The following is a 25,611-nucleotide window of genomic DNA, read 5'->3' on the forward strand; positions in this document are numbered from 1 at the left end:
GATCAGACCTAGTAAGAGCAGGTCCAAATTTTGCCAAGTGATTTGGAGAGGTGAGGCACCTCTTTGGATATTCCAGGGCATCTCCAGGGGAGGTCAGTGTTACATTAATCCTGGCCTAATAATTAGACACTCATCAGATGCTGACTAACTCCCTGGATTAGTGTAAACTGTAAACTACATAATAAATTATGAAACAGATTCTACAGAAGGCTGACTGATTTCAATAATTCCAGCTTACAAACCAAAGCAGACTAACTGGCAGACAGAGTTGCAAAATTGTATACACACAGCACAGTGTACTAAAGAATGAAATCTCCGAAAGGGAAGATACACATGGAAGTGACCGGTACCCTTTGAGACTTAAATGTAGATGTGAATGTGCATAAGTTCATATTCATCAAATGTGCATTAGATATAAATATACTCCTCGGAACTGTCAAAAGCAAGAATCAAAGCAACCCACTTTAAAGGTTTTCCATTAAAAGAAGCTAATGTTTAATTTTAAAAACAGCTATTGTGTTCTGTTGACAATGTTTCCATTACTGGATTAATTAATTAAGGCATGACTGATTTCACAACCTTAAACTGTCACATTCACATACCGAGGCGAAAGTAAGGACTGCAGATGCTGGAGATTAGAGTCGAGAGTGTGGTGCTGGAAAAGCACAGCAGGTCAAGTAGCATCCAAGAACAGGAAAATCAATGCTTCGAGCAAAGGTCCTTCATCAGACCTTCCTGATGAAGGGCTTTAGCCTGAAACGTCGATTTTCCTGCTCCTCAGATGCTGCCCGACCTGCTGTGCTTTTCCAGCACCACATTCCCGTACCTGCCATTCCAAAGACAGAATGACAGCTGCAAGTGATTACAGACTTGGATTCGAACTCTTGAATTGCCCTCTTGTGGGACGGGGCAGTGGTAGTGTCCCTCCCTATGGATATTGGTGGCCTGGGTTCAAGTCCCACCTGCTCCAGAGGCATGTAATAACTTCTCTGGACAGGTTGATTAGAAAAACAAGTCAAATTTGCAAAAAACACTCAAATTCCAATTATTGCTGTTATCTGGACTTAAGCACTTGAATGAAAGGATTGCTGTTATAAGGGATTATGCAGTTTAAGTTATGTCAACATAATTATAAAATGCAAGAATTTTTTTTGCATTAAGTCTGCAACTGTCGAACTTTATTTCATCTCAGCACGGGCCCTGATGCCTGTCTCTGGTGGGTTAATTGGAACAATAGGTGTTGGACAATGAGTGGTTGGTAGGGGTTTTTAAACTGGCACAAGTTGTCACAAAGTGAGCACAGCACTTTTAAGGACACTCGAGAGTGTAGAGAGGCATAGGTTGGCACAATGGCGATAAAGGACTGATTGGGATGGATAGAAAGACTGATGTTGGCATGGAAGGCATGTGTAATGGAGATTGGTTGGGGGGAAAAGGTTGCATGGCTGGCAATGGAAAATGCGTGGGGGATTGACAGGTTTGCAAGGGTAAGGGCTACAGAGATGTTTTATGTCACTTTTTTTAAAAATGGCTTTCTCACTTATACGCAGGGCATTTGTGACATTTATTGCCCGTGCCTAATCGTTAACATTGCTGTGGATTCTTCAACACAGAGCCAGAGGATCAAGTCAGGCCTTCTACTCAGCTTGCCTTCACACCGATGAGACTTCATACTTGTTCTAAGGTCAGCTGGCCTGACTCCCGCAGAAGCTAGGTGTACCAGAATGGAAATCACAACTTCGGAGGCAATTACTCCCACATCAGTGCCGAACCCGGAACTGTCTCAACTCTTCACTCTCAACCCTGAAGAAAAGATTCAGGCCTTAATTTTTTTTAGGTCAGTGACACTTTGGGAAAATATGCGTTTATAAATAAGGCAGGAAAAGGAGGAAAGAATAAACTGGGAGGTCTGTGATAGGACAGATGGACGGACAATCAGATGAGAAAAGGAATGATAGTAAAAATCTAAGAGACAAGAAATAAGAGATATATCAAGGGACGCAGATTTCATGGAAAAGAAAATGCAGATTCATCATTAACAGCTGCCGTCAAAAAAATGGGGTTGGAGATTATGATGCCAAATTGGACAACTCAATGTAGGTTCCAGAAGACTTTAAAACATCAAATCTAAAGATAAAATCCTGTTCCTCAAACTTAGACTGAACTTCATTGAAACATTGTTGGAAATCAATGGTAAAGAAATCAGAGCAGAAGTAGAGCAAATAATTAAACTCGCCAGGGCAGTGCTTGTGAAATGAATGGAGATGTTTGATATTGCAAGAATCCAATTTGCGACCATCACCGAATACACATTCCTCTCCATTTCCATTGCAGATATTTGAAGTGAACATCCTTTCTGTGACATAATGGTCCTCTCCTGAACCACCCACTTCCAACAACTCCTCTGTTTCCTACAGGACCTCACCATGCAATCAAAAGGAGATACAACAACAAGCCTTTTTCCTCCTGATTCTGCATCCTCCAGGGCCTCAATCTCTGCTTTCAGGTGAAATAGCAATTCCCTTGTACTTCTTTCAATATTGTATATTGGGCCCGCCCATGGCTCAGTTGGTGGAAATCTCTCTCTCTGAATAGCAAAGTTCTGGAATTGAATCTAAATCTCAAAGCTGACAATCTAGTGCAATGCTGAGGGAGTGCTGCACTGTCAGCATGTTTTATTTCACAGGAGACACTAAAGTGAGACCCCATTTGCCTGCTTCAGTGAACGTGAACAATCCAATTGCATTATTTTGAAGGAAGGCAGAAAGGTTAACCCCAGTGTTCTGGTGCAATATCTATCCTCTAGCAATAACACAAAAAATAGATTCTCTGGACATTATTGCAATGCAGTTGTGGAGTTTTGCTGTAGACAAATTAACTGCTGCATTTCCTACATTGCTATACTTCTGAAGTGTTGCATTCACCATACAACACATCTGGTCATCCTACATAAATGCAACTCTGCCTTTCCTTTTTGTTCATAGTGCAGTCTCTTGGAGTGATGGGATTACTGCTTTGCCAAACAACCTTTCCAGTACACAAAAATGTCCCTGAGCTTCCAGTGGCTCATCAGTTTAATTCTGCACCTCACCCAGCTCTGGTCTCTCTTCCTTGACCTCCTCGCAGTGGGCCAATGTAGCTCACCATGAGCTCAAGAAGCAGCAGCTCAGCTTCCGATTCCAACCATTAACACAAATTTCAACTATTTCAGATCATATTCTCTGACCTCTTTTCATTTGGGCAACAACTGTTAATGGTGATCCTGCTATGCCCATTTACATCTCCTCTCGGCATACCTTTGCTCCTTTAAATTAGATTAGATTAGATTACTTACAGTGTGGAAACAGGCCCTTCAGCCCAACAAGTCCACACCGACCCACCGAAGCGCAATCTGCCCAGACCCATTCCCTTACATTTACCCCTTCAACTAACATTACGGGCAATTTAGCATGGCCAATTCACCTAACCTGCACATTTTTGGATTGTGGGAGGAAACTGGAGCACCCAGAGGAAACCCACGCAGACATGGGGAGAATGGGCAAACTCCACACAGTCGCCTGAGGCGGGAATTGTCCCATTACAGCCTGTCTTTGCTTCTCATTATCATTCAAATTGTGATTTAATTTCCTGTCTTCTACTCTGTATTGGTACCTCCCTTTTTATACTTTACTCCCTTCCAACCTTTCCCTGATTTTGGGATCATCTCACAGTGTTCCCAGATCTGGGGAAGGTGACCAATGGAAATGTTAACTCCATCTCCCTCTCAACAGATGGTGCCGGACCAGAGTATTTCTAGCATGTTCAGTTTTTGTTTCAAATATCCAGCATTCTAAGCATATCAATGAGATATGGTCTGACTTACAAAAAAGTATTTGAACTTCCCTGCGGAACATGTGAATGCTAACCCTATCTGCAATGCTCGGAAGCAGACTAGCTAAAACCATTCATACACGAGGTAAAAATAAAACTAAAGAATAAATGGGTGCACCATCTCATATTTCCACAGTGGGATGGATCCTTATAGTGCAAAACCAAGGATAACTAATTAACTACTCCTAAGAATCAATGTTCCCAATTATATTTGTTGAATAATAAAAAAAAGTGTCAACGCATTACAAATGAGATGCAGTTATTTACTATACCATTTACAAATGTAAACCAACTGCTTAATTTTTTGCAAAGTAATCTTTGTGCTACACTGGAATAGTGGAACAAAGAATATGAACCTTTAGGCACTGTTTGATTTAATGTTGCTTGTTAAAAGATGACAAGGAAAATGATTAGCCCGCATAAAGATATTAATGCACTGCCTGAAAGAGTGTGTCAAATAATGGCGGATACTGTGTCATCTAATCTGGTCACTTCAGGCTCCATATTAAGAGTTAGCTGGTGATTTTTCAGATCAGAAATGTCAGGATAGGAATGTCATACTTTATAAATGGATATATTTTAAACTGTCTCTTAAATATCAAGAGATAGTGGAATTAGGGCTCTCGATTACTACTAAATCACATTTCTGACTGGATGCCAGACCCATGTGATTCACAGTGCCACGGAGGTAAGTTTGGGGAGGGAAACATCCACAGGAACTCATTGTATTATCCAGTTATAATGTTTCGAATATATCCAAGGAACTCAGCAGCTCAAAATCATTCTGCACCATCCTGAGAGACAGAGTAGATAAGGCAGAGGCAGGTAGTCCTATACCTGAAACAGAGAAAAGGCTGACTCTATTGGCAATCGTGCAGAATGCTGGGGACTTGATGGCGGCTGGAAGATTTGCCTAGCTTAGGCTATAGAGAAGAAATGCAACCCTTACAGTAAAAGTCAATTCTGGAAGTTTATCTGACCGAGGGAGGAAAAAGAAATCAATCCATCAGGAATGATTTTTGACTGGTTCCTGGAGAATGAAGTATCCACTGAAAGAATGGTGTATAATTGTTGACTGAAAATTTTAGCTCTGCTCAAAGTAAAAATGGAAATTGCTTTTTTGTAGTTTAAAGGTGAGTGCTGCCTGCAAAACAGTGTTTAGTCAATGTTTTTAGTTTGTTGCAGGAAAAGTCTTACAACTTGAAATCTTTTTGTGCGATCTTTTCAGTCAGTCAATTACTGGAAATTGAACTCTCTCTATAGAGTGATCATAATGATTTGATCTAATTTACCTCAAGCAATCGGAACTAGTTTCCAATCCCCAAGGAATATCTTGCTCTATCTGCTTTATCTGTCATTTTTTTTAGTAAGATCTCCCCAAATACTAGGTAAGTGACAAACCAGAGCAGCTGATCCAAGACCGGGATGCTTAGAACTCATGCCTGACAAAAAAGGGAGGAAGTGGATGTAGTTGGGGGGCAGGAAGGGGAAGACCACACAATGCCATTGGTTACATCCTTTCCTTATGACCATGCATTTTACCATTTCCCATATATATGGGCAAAGCTGGTCTCCAAAATATTCCGTGGCTTCAATTGGCAGCTGTGCAGGCAGGTTGTCTATTGAACACATCAAGATCCCGTTGCCTTCTAGGCTGCATGTAAAAACAATTATACACATTGCAATTAACCCAGATCTGCTGTGGAGGAAAATCTTGCTTTTCAAGTGACTGTCTGAAATTAAGAAGAGATTTTCCAAAGGCATGCCCTTAATATGGAGTTTTGCATGGATGGACACCACCAGCTTCCCCCCCACTCAAAAACATAAATCAGGAAACATGGGGCTTGCTTGGGGCCAATTTTCATCCTCTAACTGCAAACGGATGTGTTAAGCTCAACTGGCTTATGCCACCATCAGTGGCCATGCTTTCAAATGCCTCAGCCCTGGACTCCAGTATTCGCTCTCAAATTATTTCCCACTCCATCATTCTCTCCTCCTTTAAGATGCTCATTAAAACATGCCCCTTTCTTCAAGGTTATGGTCCCGATTTGTAACCTGAGTATTCCTGCAATCTTCCATTAGATATCTTGCAACATTAAAGACATCACATGAATACAAGTAGTGTTTTTGTTGGATGCGTAAAACACAAATATTTTGAATTCTCACACATACAATATATAGACTTACTTGTGTATAGATTCAAATGGGGATACTTCATTGCCTTTTGATTTAATATTCTATTTAAAGTCAGAGAGATGTACAGCACAGAAACAGACCCTTCAGTCCAACTCGTCCATGCCGACCAGAAATCCTAAATTAGTCTAGTCCCATTGGCCTGAACTTGGCCATACACAAATCCAGATGCCTTTTAAATGTTGGAATTGTACCAGCCTCCAGCATCTTATTTCATGTACGCACTACTCTCTGCATGTAAAGGTCCCTTTTAAATCTTTCCCCTCTCACTCTAAATCTATGCCCTCTAGTTCTGGTCTCCCCCACCATAGGGAATATCAAAGTCTTTTTTTTGAAAAGAAAAGCCCTGCATAGAAATTGGTCACAAATCGAGTCAGAAAAGTGTGGTGCTGAAAAAACACAGCAAGCCAGGCAGCATCCGAGGAGCAGGAGAATCGACATTTCGGGCATAAGCCCTCCTTCAGGCTTATGCCCGAAACATCGATTCTCCTGCTCCTCAGATGCTGCCTAGCCTGCTGTGTTTTTCCAGCACCACGCTTTTCAACCCTGGTCTCCAGCATCTGCAGTCCTCACTTTCTCCCACAAATCGAGTCACAAAGGCTTTGGCTTAAGTCTTACTTCACAGCATTGACCACGAAAAACCTGGTCTGACACTCGACTGGAATACTGAGGGACAGCTGCTCTGCTGGAAGTGTTGTTTCAGGTAAGCCATTAAACTGTTAAATGCCTTCTCAGATCGCATTAAAAGATCCTCAAAAATATTTTTGCGGAAGAGCAAGGGAGTCATCCTGGATGATCAGGACAATATTTACCCTCAAATAACATTAAAAAACCTTCATTATTGCATTATTATTTATGGGAGTAGCAAGTACTTTAGGATAATCGTTTGAAACAACTGATTCAGTGCTGTGTGAAGCTCCTGGATGTAATTTACTGTTAACAACATAGGGAGTCCTACCGGTCATGAATAATCTGTTGTTCTGCATCGTACATACAAAATGGCATGTCAATGGACGTGCATTCAGTCATAAATTCAATGGAACCTCCAGTGTCAGCAGAAATGTCACCGATTGCCAAAAACCTAGAAGACAGACACAACACAACACCTCACATTATACAATACTCACACACTAGGAGCAGAAAGAAGAGATTTTGCATGTTTGGGGAGTTGCGATAGGTATAAATGTGCCACTACACAGTGAAATATAAGTTGAAGATATAAGAAAGTATAAGCAGAGTTATCCCATATGGTCCGTCAAGCCTGCTCCCCTTAACATTTAACACAACAATGAAATTTTTGCGTGAACGATTTTCACGGAAGGCATTTTAATAAACCATTCATAAGTAAGTAAGCAAGAACTGCAACCATTGGTCTATAATCAACCCACCTGTGGGGTAATTCTGGGCAACCTTCACTAGCTGGGTCAAAGTCTTTGGCCGATGCCAGCAAATTGTAAGCATCCGTGCGGTTAAGTAATCGAGGTGTATCTGGATCCCAGTAAATACCGTTCACCAAACAAGTGGTATATGGAGCAATCTAAAAAGTATTGTGGACATTTTAGCATCTTTAAAGCATAAAGCCTTCACAGTTTAAAGTAGTTAGGCAAGACATGCTCAAAAAGCTCGATCTCTCCACTTTGAGAGTACAAAGAGATCTAGGGGTGCAGGTGGTGAAGGGGGCTCTCAGCATGCTCGCTACCATCAGTCAGAGAATTGAGTACTGGAGTCAGGGTGTCTTGATGCAGCTGTACAAGATATTGGTAAGGCCACATTTGGTTTATTATGAGCAATTCTAGTTGCCCTAACATAGAAAGGATATTAACCCCTTCCCCAGCGACGTTTTTTGGAGAAAACGTTTCATTTTCAGACAAATTGTTGTGTTGCTTTATTTTGTAGTATTTTTAATGCTTGCAATCTCATCTGATGTATCCAAGCTTCTAATAGAAGATTCATACTCATTGTCATCTTCTGAGCTCGACATCTGGGCGTAAATTGTAAAAAAAAAAACAGAAAAAACCGAATGACAGTGTGTGTCCAAAAGCGGTGCGTCGACGCTTATTGCAATCCCTGAGGCGGAAGAGACACAGCTACCAGACGTATGAGTCACTGAGTATACTCGTTTCTAGCTGAGAAGGGCCCAGAAATGCCGAGAATTGACGTATAAACTCATCTGTGGCTATTTTTGAAATTATATGTTTAGGATGAGTTTACTCATCGCACTCTGAAAAAGACACATTGGGTGAGGACAAGTTAACTCGTCTTAAGCCTTATTTGAACGTTATCTGAACTGGAAGATTTGAATTAGAAGGAGAGGGACTTACCCCTCACCCCACCACCACTACTTCCCAGGTGTAGGAGACTGAGCTGTGGCCTGATGGAAGTCTATAAAATCATGAGAGGCATCGATAACAAATATAACCAACATTTCCCCATGCCAGGGGAGTCTAAAACTAAAGGGCATAGGTTTAAGGTGAGAGGGGAGAAATACAAAAGGGTCCAGAGGGGAAAATTTTTACCCCATGTAGATTGTGGTGAGTAGGAGAAAGTGAGGACTGCAGATGCTGGAGACCAGAGTTGAAAAATGTGGTGTTGGAAAAGTGCAACAGGCCAGGCAGCATCAGAGGAGCAGGAGAATCGAAGTTTCGAGCATAACCCCATCTTCAGGAATGAGGCTGGTGTGCTAAGCAGGCTGTGATAAAAGGTGTGGGGGGGGGGGGGGGGGGGGGATTTGAGGGAGGGGTGCTGGGAGTACGATAGGTAGAAGGAGGTGAGGGTGAGGGTGATAGGCCGGAGAGGGGGTGGGGGGCGGAGAGGTCAGGAAGAAGATTGCAGGTCAAGAGGGTGGTGCTGAATCCGGGGGTTAGGACTGAGATAAGGTGGGGGGAGGGGAAATGAGGAAGCTGGAGAAATCTACATCCATCCCGCGTGGCTGGAGGATCTGTAGGCGGAAGATTAGGCGCTCTTCCTCCAGGCGTCGTGCAGCCAGGGTCTGGCGATGGAGGAGGCCAAGGACCTGCATGTCCTTAGCCGAGTGGGAGGGGGAGTTAAAGTGTTCAGCCACGGGGCGGTTGGGTTGGTTGGGGCGGGTGTCCAGAGGTGTTCCCTGAAATGTTCCGCAAGTAGGCGGCCTGTCTCCCCAATGTACAGGAGACCACATCGGGTGCAGCAGATACAGTAAATGGTGTGTGTGGAGGTGCAGGACAATTTGCGATGGATATGGAAGGATCCATTGGGGCCTTGGAGGGAGGTGTGGGCGCAAGTTTTGCACTTCTTGCAGTTGCAGGGGAAGGTGCAGGGAGTGGAGGTTGGGTTGGTGGGGGGTGTGGACCTGACGAGAAAGTCGCAGAGGAAGTGGTCTCTTCGGAACGCTGATAGGGGTGGGGAGGGAAATATATCCCTGGTGGTGGGGTCTGTTTGGAGGTGGCAGAAATGACGGAGGATGATACAATGTATCCGGAGGTTGGTGGGATGGAAGGTGGGGACCAGTGGGGTTCTGTCCTGGTGGCGATTGGAGGGGCGGGGCTCAAGGGCAGAGGTGCAGGAAGTGGAGGAGATGCGGTGGAGAGCATCGTCAACCACGTCTGGGAGGAAATTGCGGTCTGAAGGAGGCCATTTGGGCTGTTCGGTAGTGGAATTGGTCCTCCTGGGAGCAGATGCAGCCGAGGCGAAGGAATTGGGAACATGGGATGGCGTTTTTACAGGGGGAAGGGTAAGAGGAGGTGTAATCTAGGTGGCTCTAGGAGTCGGTCGGTTTGTAGTAAATGTCTGTGTTGAGTTGGTCGCACGAGACAGAAATGGAGAGGCATAGGAAGGGGAGGGAGGAGTCTGAGACGGTCCAGGTAAATTTGAGGTCGAGGTGGAAGGTGTTGGTAAAGTGGATGAACTGTTCAACCTCCTCATGGGAGCACGAGGTAGCGCCAATACAATCATCAATGTAGCAGAGAAAAACGTGGGAGTTGGTGCCAGTGTAGCTGCAGAAGATGGACTGTTCCACATATCCGACAAACAGGCAGTCATAGCTGGGGCACATTGCGGGTGCCCCTGGCTACTCCTTTGGTTTAGAGGAAGTGGGAGGATTGGAAGGAGAATTTGTTAAGAGTGAGGACCAGTTCAGTCAGCCGAAGGAGGGTGTCAGTGGAAGGGTACTGGTTGGGTCGGTGGGAGAGGAAGAAGTGGAGGGCTTGGAGGCCTTCGTGATGGCGGATGGAAGTGTATAGGGACTGGATGCCCATCGTGAAGATAAGACATTGGGGGCTGGGGAAGCGTAAATCATAGAAGAAGTGGAGGGTGTGGGTAGTGTCCCAAACGTAGGTGGGGAGTTCTTGGACTAAGGGGGACAGGACAGTGTCGAGGTATGCAGAGATGAGTTCGGTGGGGCAGGAGCAGGCTGAGACAATGGGTGGCCAGGGCAGTCAGGTTTGTGGATTTTGGGCAGGAGATAGAAATGGGCGGTGTGGGGTTGTGGGACGATGAGGTTGGAAGCGGTGGATGGGAGATCCCCTGAGGTAATGACGTTATGGATAGTCTGGGAGGTTATGAATAGTCTGGGAGATGATGGTTTGGTGGTGGGAGGTGGGGTCATGGTGAAGGGGGCAGTAGGAGGAGGTGTCCGCGAGTTGGAGTCTAGCTTCAGCGGTGTAAACATCAGTGTGCCAAACTATCACTGTGCCTCCCTTGTCTGCTGGTTTGATGGTGAGATTGGAGTTGGAGCAGTGGGAGTGGAGGGCTGCGTGTTGCTACCTAGATTACACCTCCTCCCACCCTGCCCCCTGTAAAAACGCCATCCTATATTCCCAATTCCTTCGCCTCAGCCGCATCTGCTCCCAGGAGGACCAATTCCACTACCGAACAGCCCAAATGGCCTCCTTCTTCAAAGACCGTAATTTCCCCTTCAATGTGGTTGACGATGCTCTCCACCGCATCTCCTCCACTTCCTGCACCTCTGCCTTTGAACCTCGCCCCTCCAATCGCCACCGGGACGGTACCCCACTGGTCCTCACCTTCCACCCCACCAATCTCCAGATACATCGTATCATCCTCCGTCATTTCCGCCACCGCCAAACTGACCCCACCACCAGGGATATATCTCCCTCCCCACCCCCATTAGCGTTCCGGAGAGACCACTCACTCTGTGACTCCCTCGTCAGGTCCACACCCCCCACCAACCCAACCTCCACTCCTGGCACCTTCCCCTGCAACCACAAGAAGTGCAAAAAATGCACCCACACCTCCCTCCAAGGCCCCAATGTATCCTTCCATATCTGTCGCAAATTCTCCTGCACCTCCACACACACCATTTACTGTATCCGCTGCACCCGATGTGGTCTCCTGTACATTGGGGAGACAGGCCGCCTACTTGCGGAACGTTTCAGGGAACACCTCTGGGACAACTGCACCAACCAACCCAACCTCCCCGTGGCTGAACACTTTAACTTCCCCTCCCACTCCGCCAAGGACATGCTGGTCCTTGGCCTCCTCCATCGCCAGACCCTGGCCGCACGACGCCTGGAGGAAGAGCGTCTCATTTTCCACCTAGGAACCCGCCAACCACACGGGATGAATGTAGATTTCTCCAGCTTCCTCATTTCCCCTCCCCCCACCTTATCTCAGTCCCAACCCTGGCTTCAGCATCCCTTCTTGACCTGCAATCTTCCTTCCGATCTCTCCGCCCCCGCCCCCTCTCTGGCCTATCACCCTCACCCTTCCACCAATCGTATTCCCAGCGCCCCTCCCCCAAATATTGCCCCCCCCCTCACCTTTCATCTCAGCCCGCTTAGCGCACAAGCCTCATTCCTGAAGAAAGGCTTATGCCCGAAACGTCGAATCTCCTGCTCCTCGGATGCTGCCTGGCCTGCTGCACTTTTCCAGAACCAGACTTTTCAACTCTAGATTGAGGTGAGTGTCAGTAATGGGTTGCCAGAGGTAGTGGTGGAGTAGAGTACAATTTTGTCATTTAAGGAACATTTGGACAAATACATGGATGGGATGCATATAGAGGGGTATGGACCAAACACAGGTAACAGGACTAAATTAAATGTGAAAACTACCGACATGGACAGGTTGGGCTGAAGGGTCTGTTTCCAGGCAATAAACCTCGTTGACTGTAATTACAGATTTATAGATGTGTTCAGGAATTTATAAAATAACAACAGGATTAGTTTGTGTTTGTGTGGTCAATTTAATTCAACTGAAGTAGGTTAGTGCAGATCAGGGGTCATGAGAGCGAGTTTTGGTAAGGCAGACTAGGCTCAATATCAAGGGTTTTTTTGACTATTCTACAGAGAATAGTGGTTCCGTCAATCAATTATTAAATTCCTTCCAAAAAGCAGAGTCTGTTTCTGTCTGAATTAGAGATAATTTTCTCTTGAAAGTTAGGTATACTGAACTGCCATTTGATGCCAAAGGGGTCTCCTAGGCTAGCAGCCATAGTCTGAAGGATTTTCTATCTTTTTCCCCTAATTGGCTGGTAGCAAAGTTTATTCTTGGGTGGAGCAGTAAATCAACGCAATATGTTAAAATCCTATAGAACTGGCTAAATTTGATAATGTTCTGCATATATAACTTGTATATCAATGGAAAAATCACAAATAACATCAGTCAACGAGTAGAGTCAGAAACAGTCAATGTGCCATCTCTCTCTCTAGCTGGGCGAGAAGAGTGGAATTGGCAATGCTGAATTTTAACCATGGATATTCACCCTCTGACAGTTGATGACCTTGCAGATAAACTGGACAGAAAAAGCGAACCAAAAAGAGTGTTAAAAAAAATGCCAAGCCTCTGAATCACTATGCCAGATTGTTAGAACAATTTCTGAATGGGCCAATGCGCTGAGAGGCAGATGGAATTTAATTTAGATAAATGTGAGGTGCTGCATTTTGGAAAGGCAAATTAGAGCAGGACTTATACACTTAATGGTAAGGTCCTGGGCAGTGTTGCTGAACAAAGAGATTTGAAATACAGGTTCATACTTCCTTGAAAATGGAATCGCAGGTAGATAGGATAGTGAAGGTGGTGTTTGGTATGCTTTCCTTTATTGGTCAGAATATTGAGTAGAGGAGTAGGGAGATCTTGTTGCAGTTGTACATGACTTTGGTTAGGACAGTTTTGGAATATTGTGTGCAAATATTGTCTGGTCTCCCTCCTATTGGAAGGATGTTGTGAAACTTGAAAGGGTTAAGAAAAGATTTACAAGAATGTTGCCAGGGTTGGAGGATTTGAGCTATCAGGAGACACTGAATAGGCTGGGACAGCTTTCCCTGGAGCGAAGGAGGTTGAGGGATGACTTTATAGAGGTTTATAAAATCATGAGGGGCATGGATAGGGTAAATAGACAAGGTTTTTTCCCCTGGAGTGGGGGAGCCCAGAACAAGAAGGCGTAGGGTGAGAGGGGAAAGATTTAAAAGGGACCTAAGGGACAACTTTTTCACACAGAGGGTGATACATGTGTGGAATGAGCTGCTAGAGCAAGTGTTGAAAGCTGGTACAATTATAACATTGAAAAGGCATCTGGATGGGTATATGAATAGGAAGGGTTTAGAGGGATATGGGCCAAGTTCTGACAAATGGGACTAGATTCGTTTAGAATATCTGGTCGGCATGCACGAGTTGGACCAAAGGATCTGTTTCCATGCTCTACATCTCTATGGCTTTAAGTGTGGGTGCAGCTCTATCCAGGTTGAGTTCAACTCAAACAAATTTTGATTGGAACAAAAATTGTCCTGTTGACAAGATTGTCATGCAAATTTGATAGGAATACAAACAATGGTATCAGCAGGACAGCTGCTCATCAAATAATCAAAGCAAGCCATAGAAAGTTAGCACAATGGGACAGCAAGCAACTAAGAAAGCAGATGGTACACTGACCATTACTGCAAGGCAATGGATGTACAAGAATAAGGATGTCTTGCCATAATTGCTACAGGGATTTGATGATACTACATCTGGCATGCTGTGTGCAGTTTTCATCTATGCATTTCAAGAAAGACGTGCTTACATTATAGACTATATTGGGAAGGTTCATTGGATTGGTGTCTGGGATGAAGGGCTGTCCTGTGAAGAGAGGATGGGTACATTGGATCTGAATACTCTGGAATTCAGAAGAATAGCGGAGAATTTCGCTGAAATATACTTCACAGGGTGGGTACTGAGAGGCTGTTTCCCCTAGCTGGAGGCACTGTCAGGATTAGAGGTCAGTATTTTAGGTCTGAAGTGATGAGAATTTTTTTCACGCAGGATTGAAAGACTCTGGGATTTACTAAGCTAGTAAATGGGCCGTCATTTACCAGATTTAAAGTGGAGGTAGATTTTTGTACTCTAAAGGTATCAGAGGATCTGGGGAGTGAGAGGGAAAACTCAGGTACAAGATCATCCAATATCCTATTAAATGGTGGAGCGGGCTCAGGGACCAGAATGTTTTCTTGTGCTCCTTTTTCCTTTTGGTCATGAGAGTTCTGTAAAAACCTAGAAATATCACCAAGCCATTTCAAGACTAAAGACAACACTGAAAAATGGGCGGAGGCGTAGGAGAAATTCTTTCCTTTGCAGTTTCTCAAAAAATAACTATAATCGGTCAATGACTGACTATAAAACTGGAGCAGCCAAGACACTAAGCTTAATCACCTAGAAAAACAACTGCCCTTCAAATAAATTTTGGGTTCTAGAATATTCACACTGCGTCATACGGTGATTATGTTTTATACAAGCCAAACGTTTTCTTGTTTCTTACGTCGACACTGAAGCGCGAGGTGTACATTTGAGGATGGTGTTGATATTCCACAGGGTCATATTTCCCATCACTCTTTCTAACAACGTGATGATGACGGCTCAGAACTGTGCAGTAAACCTTTCTTTGATCTATGCAATGAATCACAGACAGTTAGTTCCAAACCGAACAGCTCACAATACCTCAATTCCTGTTATTTTTGATGAAGAACAGAGAAAGCCACGTAATTTGGTTTACTCCCCTCCCCATTTGCCAGTTTTTGATAATTATTGTCTAACTCTCCTGCCCCAAAGAGTACCAGTCTTTTCAAGACCCGGACATGAATGGTAGCCATTCCATTTTGTTTTGTCTGCTGGTGACAATGTCAAATCAGAACAGGCTCAATGTGCTGAGGCAGTGTAAGCAGGGTGGGTCAGGTGGCACAGTGGTAATTTCTCTCCCTCTGAGCCACGAGGCCTAGGTTCAAGTCCCACCTGCTCCAGAGATAATGTCATAACATCCCTCAGCAGGTTGATTTAAAATGAGTTTAAGCAAGCAGCCTAGTGACATTATCACTGGACTGTTAATCCGTAAATTATGATAATATTCTGGGAACCCAGGGTCAAATCCCACCACATTAGATGGTGAAATTTGAATTCACTCAAAAAAGAAAACGTGGAATGTAGAGTCTATACGATGATCATGAATTGATTGTCAGGGATAGCCCACCTAATTCACTAATATCCTTCAAGGAAGGAAATTCCCATTCTTACCTGGTCTGGCCTCTAGGTGACGCCACACCCACCCTCTGGCCTATTAGAGATGGGCAACAAATGCTGGTTTAGCCAACAATGCTCTCATCTCATGACTTCATAAAAAAAAATGCCAAATCCTGCCCTATGTAAAACTACTCATCAGGTCAAGCTGTACTGTGTCCTTCCCCATGGTATGTCAGAAGCTAATCACCATCTGTTAGGTGATTACATTGTTCATATACTGATGTGTAATGTTCTTTTATGGTTACGTAAAAGATGCAAGTCACATGACAAATACAGCCAATGGGGATTCTGTGGCAAGTATGAAACCAGTTCTGAAGTAATTTGATTATTTTGAGCATCATTCTTTTGTAACATAATCACAACTGATACGAAGGAAATTTTTCAGTTGCCTCTGTTGACTTGACATTGAAAGTGCAGACGGTAGGTGCAACTGAACAGCTTCTTCCCGCAGTTATTAGACTTCTGAATGGACCTATTAAATTTTAAACTAAATGTTGATCTCGCTGTTTGTTCACCTTCTCTGCAGCCATAACATTGTATTCCTCACTCTGTTGTATTACCCTATTGTACTTTGTATGGTATGATCTGCCCGTACTGCACACAAAACAAAACTTTTCACTGTACCTAGGTAGATGTGTCAATAATAAACCAAATCAAATCAAATCAGAACATGACTCTTTCAGCATTCTTCTGAGAACAGTTTGATCCAGTCAATGACATCAGGCTATGAGCAGGCAGTGTTCAGTGGTCTCCCCATACACAACACTAATACACCTGGGATCAGACAGTGCACAGTGCGCATGGTGCTGAGTTCCGACAAGCTAAGACAAGCATGTTATGACATATGAACTTGCCAACAATAGTACAAGCTAAGACTAATGCAATGCAGTAACATACCAGAGTTCAGACAAACACATAACATTCTCACTTCTGAGTTCAGACAACAGTGCTCAGATTCCCTAGTTCAGACAATATACAGCACTCGCACACATTTCCAACACTGTGGGGAGAGCCGTGGGCATGACAGTGCACAAATACAAGACATTTGTCAGATCAGATTATTATAAGAGTATTGGATGAATCAAATTATAACTATTAAATACCTCCAGACTGAAAAACTTCTTGCAGCTCATGTGGTTCAACAAATTCACAAGGAAGTTCAGTGAATATTTCCTGTGCTCCCTGGAAAGGAACAGCAGTTATCGAGAAAATATTTTGTTTCATCCCATTTTCAATGTCATTGTTTCAGATTTGCATCAAAGGAACTGTAAATTACATAGCATCTAAATAATCCCAAGTGTATGAACAGCTATTTTAACAATCAATTTAAGATAACAGGTGAGCATGTACTGTGGCTTATTTATACTGCCTAGAAGTGATCTACGTCTTTGTGCAGAGATCAGATGTCTGTAAACAAAAGAAACATGTTAAAGCCCTGTGGCTTTCTTTTAATTACCTTGGAGTTTGGGTGAGCATTTCCACTCCTCCCCCCCCCCCCCCCCCCCCCGCCCCCCGCCATTGTTTACTCCATGGCAACACATCAACTAATCAGATTCAACTTTCAAGCAATTAGCATCCTCTTCTCCTGTAGTATAAATTGTTGCGATCATCAGATATTCATGCATTTTTCCTGATGTGAGTAAGACAACATTTCTCTTTTCAGCAACATTCCGTGTCTGTACAAGCAAGTGAACATATAAACTGCTAGTCAAAAAAATCCAAAAATCATCTTGTTCATCTACTACCATCCTGAAAGTCACATGATGTAACAATAAAGGAATTGTCAACTGATTTTCAATCATTAATGATGCAAGGAAACCGCTAGGCGTGACAGTTTTGAGAACCAAAATCCATAGTTAACTGCTCCTTCCAAGCATTACCTCGTGACGTAAAAAAAAATTCATGCACTGCATCCCAAAATATTATTTTCTGGAATGCATCAAATTTCTATTTGAATACATTGATGTCACCATTTCCCCAAGGAGCTATTCCATAGACTGACAAGTCACTGACTGCAATATTGGTTTTGAATTTAGCGTTCCCCATTCTCAAGAAGGACCCATATCCAAGTCATGTTTGACCATACTGATTCATGTGAACAAAAAAAAAAGGTGCACTGAATCCTCAAAAAATAGTGGTGTTACGATAGAATTACCGTGCCATTTTGAAGGGCATTCCACATTCCAATATCACCATTTGCTTACGGTATTATTTCGTATCTCCTTCCCCTCTCTGAATTTGCTGACTCCCACCACAAATTGCACTGCAGCACAAAATGTCAAAAACAATAACTTTGACTGCGTCAATAACATGGCAAACTTTATTGCACTCTTCCAACTCTCATTAGCACACTAAGCAGAACAAGAATTACTGTACTGAGGTTTCCCAGAGCCAACTCCTACATCTATTAATGCTTTTTCCTGTACAAGATCTGACAATTTTAAGATGTAAGCAAATTAGAAAAATGATATATTTCACATATGTTTTTTTTTTGACAGAACATTTTTGTAGATAAACTGAGAATATATCGGGGTCTCTTCAGCTCAATAAAAATTTGTGTGCTTATTTTAATTTTATCATACTGGAACGAATACCAAAGAGACATTTAAAGTAATCAATTTGCATTATCACTGAAGCTGTGAAGAGCAAGTTGACAGGAGTCCATTTAGGATTCCAACCTTAACAATGCACCCAAGCCATGTGGCTGTCTGAGAATACCAGGCATTGCTGAGAGTGTTTTGTCGCTGCAATACCACCAGACATGACCAAAATATTACAAGCATTCCCCTCAAACTTAACAAAACACATGCAACCTACCTTGGAGACATTACCGGTACCTGTGAACACAAACGTAACTGGTCCAATGGACTTCGGCATTAAACCTAAGGAGATCTCGTAACCGCAGTCCCGCACAGCTTGTACTGCCTGGGCACTGTTCCTGTAATTGTGAGCCATGCCAATATGCTGAAAACAGAATGCATCGACTGAATATATCAATGCTCATTCATAAAACAGCTCACCGGCTGACTCCAACTCAGCACTGGTGGCTTCATGACTAAATTCACTGGAAGGACTTCATTGAGGCTGCCTCTCCCCAACATCGTCCCTCCACAACCAACTTCCCTACCCCCACACCACTGAAAAGGTGGGAGCTCCATCACACTTCAAGCACAGTTACAGGAGAAAAGCAGGACGACCTCTGTGGCAAGTGCAACCTTGAAGAGTGGCCCTAAAAGATACACTCACAAATAATTATCACAGACCTGTATTGTTAGATGGTGTTAGGAGGGATGAGAGGTTTGGCCTTTTTGTAAAGGGTTTGAAAATTCTGGTCCCAGAATCTATCCATTAAAAATCCAAGTATGTGAAAGTAAAGCTTCCCGAGGACAGTTGCATTTATTTTTAAAAATTAGCAATATTATGAATGGCGATTTTCTGTTAACACCAAAGTAATTTATCTATATAGACACCAGAAGTCCCGGGCTGCTTGAGTGAGCATTTCTCAGTCTGAGTCCAAATTAGCCTCTGTGTCCCAGGATTAGGGAGGTCCTAATTGTTAATGTCTGGTTCATCACAATTGTGAAATGTTTTCGTTAAGAGAAATAAAGGGAAGACCACAGTGACACTTGTTTTTTTTAAATCATTCATGAGATGAGGGCATCACTGGCTAGGCCAGCATTAATTACCCATCCCTAATTATCCAGAGGGCAGTTAAGAGTCAACCACTTTGGCTGTGGGTCTGGAGTCACATGTAAATCAGACCAGATGGAAGTTTCCTTCCCTAAAAAGGACATTAGTGAACCAGGTGGGTTTTTCCAACAATCAGTAATGGATTCATGGTCATCATTCAGCACTTTAATTCCAGTTATTTATTGAATTCGTAAGATTAAGTAAGTCAATAAACTCTCTGAACAACAAAAAGCTGAGAGTTTTGATTTTCATCTCACCAGCCGGATTGGATTCCATTAATACTGATATGAATTCAACAATCCCGACTGGAACTTGTGTCGGGAGAAGTTAGGATTCACACTCATGTACTGTTCTGGTGAGCAACATTCTGAAATCTTTATCTAGGAGAACATAAATCTTAATCTTGAACAATGCAACAACAAGTGCAACTAACATACCTAACCTCCAGCAAGTAAGACGATGTGTTCGAAAGAACAGGGTGGAAAGAAATTAAGTTGAGAGAATATTGACAAAATAAGAATAAGTCAGTCATAGGATCAGGAGAAATAGGAGAATCTGAGCCTGCTCTGGCATTCAGTAAGATTGTGATTGGTCAGCTTTTGGTCTTAACCCCACTTCCTTTCCTATAACCCTGGAACGCCCTTGTCAATTAAGACTCTCTGTAACATCAATGTACAGAAAGGCCCAGGCTGCACTACTGTCTGAAAAGGGAACTTCAAGACTAAAGCCCCTCAGAGCAAAATCATTATATTTCCAACAGAAGAACCTTTATTTTTAAACTGTCCCTCCCAATTCCAGATACTCCAAAAAGGAGAAGCAAAGTCTCAGCATCTACCCAATCAAGAAGCTTCAGAATCTATTGCTTCTCATTCTACTAAACTTCTGTGAGTTTTTGATCCTACCAATACCCTAAAATGTGTTGCAAAACTATTCCACTTTTATGTTCCAATCCTTTTGCAATAAAGGCTGGCATTCCACATACTTTCTGAATTACCCAAAGTGCCTGTATGTTAGTTTTTGTGATTCATATGCAAGGTCACCCAGATTCCTCTGTACATACATAAAGTTCAGTATTACTCTAGTTAAATATTATTCTGCTTTTCTATTCTTACCCTGCCAAAGTGGACAACTTCACATTTTACCACGTTATACCTCATCTGCAAATCTTTTTTCCTCACATATTTCTCCATATTGCTTTGGCCTCAATTTTCTTAGAATCTTGAAGATTCCATGGCATATCCAAAATGGAGCTGAAAACCCTGATCTAGAAGTTGCACCTTCATATCTGAGGGATCTTATTTTTGTGTGACGGGGAAACACAAACTCAGCAGGACCAGTTGAATTCATTGTTGAAACCATGTGGATGGATACATGAAAACAGAGTGACAATAAGACCAGTAAAGGGTCAATTTAGATGTGGGCTGCAAAAAATTGGCTTCAAGTTTATAAAGGGACCATGGGATCAGTAAAGGGGCAGTGATTGGCATGGAAGCTATAAAGGGCCATTGAAGGTAGTTGGAAAGTTTGGCATAAGTTGAGATCCAGAGAGCATGGGGAGCAGATGGAGCAGTACGAGAGCCAGAGGAACTCGGTTCAAGAAAACTGTGATGAAGTTTTAGGGAACCAAGAGTGGCAGTTTAAACAGCCTGCCTTGGTATTGTACAAATCTGTGTCTGTCTCTGAAATGTTTTTAGGGATAGCCAGCCTAAATTCAACATGTACCTGCCCCCATCTTGGGAGTGAAATCTAAGTCTTCGTTTCCTCATCATTAATTGCTTTCCTACCTATCAGCAAGTTTGGTTATACTACGTCATTTCTTCATCCAAGTTATTATTATAGTTTGTAAATAATTGCAGCCCCAGCATAATTCCTGCGGCAGTCCATCAGTTACAATGGAACCAAACTGAAAAAGACCCATATATTCCAAATCTCTGTATCCTGTTAACTAACTAATCCTTTATTCATGCTAATATATGACCCCCAACAACAGGAGTTCTGATCTTCTGCTATACACTTTTATGGACCACCTTATCAAATCCAAATACATACTCCATCTAATGCTTCCCTTTTATCCATCCTGTTTGTTACATCAACAAACCCGGGAGCACAATACTACATAAAAGCAGGAAAAATAGAGGACCCTTACCATGAAAGGAGTGTGGTGGCCGAGAGCAAGGAAGCGCAGTCCCAAACCATGTAAAATGTTGATCATTCCTGTTACAACCAGCAGGAGGAAAGAATTAGGAAGGTATTGGTCAGGTTATCATGTTTTTGTTCCAAGGGGAAAAGGTTACAATGGGATAAACGTACCTGCTACTCCAGCCCATTTGCCAAATGCCACAATTCTTGTCCCTTTGCTATCCACCATTTTTTCGTAATCAATGAGGCGGATTTTCTAGAAGTACAACAAAAAGGAACATGAGCTCTTTGGGAGTACAGCTTCTCATAGGTGATTAAACATAGTTAGCAACACCAAAGTATTAACTTGCATTCAATGTCTGAGTGAAATAGAAACTCAAACTCAAATTAAACAGGGTCTCCACACAAACTCAAAAAATCTTCCGTAAAATAGTACACTGCAATGCAGCACTCTTACAATGACTCAAAAACAGGGAAACTGCTGCCAACAGCAAAATTTAAAACAAAACAGAAAATATAGCCACTTTCAGGAGATCCATTTCCATCATGTTCCTTTTTTATTTAGATTTCGAGCATCCACTGTCCTCTCTCCCCTTCCCCACAAGAAGATTTCATGGAGGAAATTACTCAACATGCACACTATTGTGTAAAATACACAATAATTACACAGAATAAAGAACAGTTATAGTATCTTGTTAACTGATTTCTTACTATTTTTGCAGGGAGATGGAGTTTTTTTTTCTAAACAAAGAATCTCACTCAACTGTTTTGCTCTTAAGTATCCACCCAATCCAGAGTTTTTGTTGATTTAAACGAATCACCTTTAAAAAAGATTTTATCTTTCGTACTATGGATACACACCCATTTTTTTTAAATCACATTAAAAGTGTTCGCAATGTTGGCTTCTGATAGTGCATAATTGACACAATTGCCCATTTCAGATTCTGAGAGATCAACAATATAAAAGCAAGCATGCCAAATCAAACCGTCACATATTAATTAGGCCTCTGTAAAACAAAAATGCAACCTCACAATGACAAGGGACAGGAGTTTTGCTTTCAGGTTAGGCCCCAGATGTCAGGTAGGGGACAGAATCATGCACTGTGTCGAGCTATCTCATGGCAGTGATTTCCTCTGAGTTAGCCACTTTGTGTCCAGAGAGTGGGCTAATTGTCCTTAACCTCTTGATGGTGGAAGGGCTAATAGGAAGCCCCCAGCTCAGGAGGAGCTGATGCCTGCCATTTCAGGTGAGATAGACAGAGGGCCTCCATCTATTAAACTAAAAATGGTCACAGCAGCCAGGCTGTCATTGCATTGGAGGAACACCTCTATACAGAATGGCCTGTGAGTTATAATCAGAAAAGCAGAACAGACAACTTCTCTACAGAGCAATAAGCAAGAGTTGCCAATATCAGAAGGGGCTTACAAAGTAGGTGAAAAATTTCAGTTAGCTTCTAAAAATAATTACTTCAGGCCAATTAACTTACATTAATTGGCTACGTGCTGCTAGAAAATACCAGCCCTTAACCCTTCTCTGGGAAAATGGCCCCAGGGTAGAATATTACTGACAATTTGGCAGTCCACCTCTGTACTCATCCAAAGAGTGTCAGTCTGAATAGCAAGAGAATTTCCAACAGATCTTGAAGCCAACACATTCAGCCTCTGTCTGTATTATTATCATCACTAATGATAAAGATGTGGAAAATGTTCAAACAAAGAAATCTTACCAGGGGTGTAAAGGCCACTGTAAAAGGTCACCAAAATCAAACTCAAAGTATTTTCTAACAAATATTCTATTGTACCTTTTCAATGATAGCATCCAGAAGAGGCATATTTGCCTCTTGGGCTTTAATTGTGTGTGAAAAGAAGGCATAAGTCTTTTTAGGTATCAGCTTCTCCACTGGAGGACTTTTCACTCCAATAATTAAAGAAGCCTCAGAGATATCTTCCTGGATTATAGCCCCTGCCTGCCGATAATCCTAAAAATAAAAAATTATAAAAATAATCAGTTTTTTTTCCCCACAGTGAACTTCAAACATATTGAGTCTCAGCAAGGCAATACATCAGAGATAAACAAGTTCCTTATACCATTTGGTGATTTTGTGTTCTCACTTACATTCATCACTTACTTATGATTAGGTAAAGGAAATTAAAATTTGAGGTAGAATTGGCAGGGGAAGACTAGAAATCTATATAAACTTTGGGGAAAAAAGGGTATCAGACATTTGATGAACATTTTAGGCATTTGAGACTTATACAAATGTTAATAATGCAAGTTTGAAAATATGTTCGCTGCAAACATTAGAACACCAACAATTAACAGCTTAGAGATTCTGCTCAATCGACTGAAATTATTGAAACTGGCATGGAAAATCACAGAATTTGACATCAATTTTAATTCAGCACACCTTATATTTCGCAATCTTTTACACCAGGTTTGTAAAAGGTGAAACTAAAGTAAGTCTTGCTCCAAGTTTTGCCACTCCCCAAGGATGAATTAATAACAATTGGAAGTTTTCACAAAGTGTGTTTATTTCCAAACCTGCAGAATTTGTTAAAAATTAAGTTAGCTCTTTTAGGTGCTAGGAGTGAAAAGGGCAAATTTTAAAAGGTTTTGAATTATTTTAAAAATTTACTTTATTAACAAACTGACTGCAATGCCCCAACATAGAAAATAATTTTAAATTTTTGGAAAAAAAACATCATTTAAAACTCAGTTACTCATACATAGAGGCTTGACAGCAATTAAAAATGCTTATTTTTCATAGGAAGTCTATTTTTGTTGCAATAATTACACTACTTAAATGACTTTTTAAATTAAGGCAATTTTAAACTTTTAAAGAAGCACTCGGTTTCGAAACATCACTGCTGCACTGGTTCAGGGCAGCTTGAGCAATAATAATATGCAAGCTTGACAGTGTGGAAACACAGGGTGGGATGGCAAGAAAACAGTTTTTTTTTACATGGGTGTAATTTTGAGCATTCACCTGGATTGTGATTGCAACTCAATGAGGAAACTCTCGCCACCCCACACCTCTCCCTTGTGCATTTGGACTGCTGTTTTTCTGAAGTTCTCTCCATTTAAAAAAAAATAGCTTTTTGGAGGGAAGAGAACATTAAAAAGAGGAAGAACTAGAAAACAAACCAAGAAGAATAGAGACGGTAATTGTGCATTAATGAGAAATGTTGGCAACTGAAGGAATCTTTAAAAATTTGGATTTTGGCAACTTTCATTCCAAACTGGATGGGAGAACTCATGCTTGTCACAAAGTGAAAACCTGGGGAATAACTTGCTCATTATTTACATTTATGACTTTGGTCCACGTTACATATTATTGTGTGAAGATTTTTTTGGAAGATAAATAATTACATGAACAAGCACTACAAAACAAAACACCTCAAGAAACGAATTAGAATAAGAAATTAGAACCCTTGGAACAAGAATATTCCAACAAGAATGCAAAGCTCCCTCACAAATCTTCTGCTTTCAAATAAACAATAGCGAGACTGACCAAAGCAGCTCATTAAAAGTGAAAGAAAATGGAGGCAGAAACCACTGTAGAATATTGCTACCGGAATAGTGAAGAGTCTGGAGAATAAGTTGAGAAATCTGTTCAGAGTGAGGAGCTAGTGCCTGTTTAGAGATAAACATAGCCATCAAGATATAAAAGTGTTGTCCGACTAGGTCATGGTTTCTTGACATTTCTTTCCTTCAAAAATGAATTCTGTTCATAGAAATAAAATTGTTCCAGCTTAAATTCAAAGCACGGATTTAAAAACTTGGACTGTCAGTGGCAACAATTAAAACCCAGCCCAGAAACATGTACACAATGAATCATTCACAATCACCTTTTCATGAATGGCTCGTCTATTGGATGGTTGTACCAGGACTTTGTAGCCTGCGCTCGTCACCTCTTTGATGTGTCTTGGGGCCAATGGTGCTCGCCTCTCCCAGACATTTATATCCTCCCTCCGCAAGGCCAAGACAGCTTTGTGATGTTGGTACCTTGGGTGGCTACATCGGAGGCAGCAGCTTATTGCTCTGTTTTTGTGTTTCAACAACCAAAACATGATCAAACCTGCTTACAAAGATGGGAGAAAACAATCCACATCCATTTTAGGACATGAAAAACACAAGAATTATCACATAAACATTCATGAAGCAAGTCAATGTGCTGTGAAAGGTGAAAACAAGAGTTTGGTAATTGCTATACCCAGAAATGGTTTTCCAATTTAGCT

The 25,611-nt window shown here is 42.1% G+C and overlaps 1 protein-coding gene across 3 annotated transcripts in view; it reads right to left on the bottom strand.

Annotated features, from left to right (window-relative positions):
- aass (aminoadipate-semialdehyde synthase) overlaps nt 1-25,611 on the bottom strand; it is a 77,223-nt gene that overhangs the window by 35,261 nt on the left and 16,351 nt on the right. For all 3 annotated transcript variants that reach the window (XM_060839474.1, XM_060839472.1, XM_060839473.1), the window contains exons 2-11: nt 25,222-25,451; nt 23,175-23,351; nt 21,544-21,628; nt 21,380-21,447; nt 18,361-18,507; nt 16,647-16,725; nt 14,789-14,916; nt 7,452-7,600; nt 7,022-7,144; nt 5,413-5,524 (exon numbers count right to left, since the gene is read on the bottom strand). In XM_060839474.1, coding sequence (XP_060695457.1) covers nt 5,413-5,524; nt 7,022-7,144; nt 7,452-7,600; nt 14,789-14,916; nt 16,647-16,725; nt 18,361-18,507; nt 21,380-21,447; nt 21,544-21,628; nt 23,175-23,351; nt 25,222-25,443 — 1,290 coding nt within the window. In that variant the 5' untranslated portion in view covers nt 25,444-25,451. The remainder of the gene's footprint in view (nt 1-5,412; nt 5,525-7,021; nt 7,145-7,451; nt 7,601-14,788; nt 14,917-16,646; nt 16,726-18,360; nt 18,508-21,379; nt 21,448-21,543; nt 21,629-23,174; nt 23,352-25,221; nt 25,452-25,611) is intronic.

The sequence above is a fragment of the Hemiscyllium ocellatum genome, chromosome 19 (genome assembly GCF_020745735.1).
Source record: "Hemiscyllium ocellatum isolate sHemOce1 chromosome 19, sHemOce1.pat.X.cur, whole genome shotgun sequence".
NCBI classification, from domain to species: Eukaryota; Metazoa; Chordata; class Chondrichthyes; order Orectolobiformes; family Hemiscylliidae; genus Hemiscyllium; species Hemiscyllium ocellatum.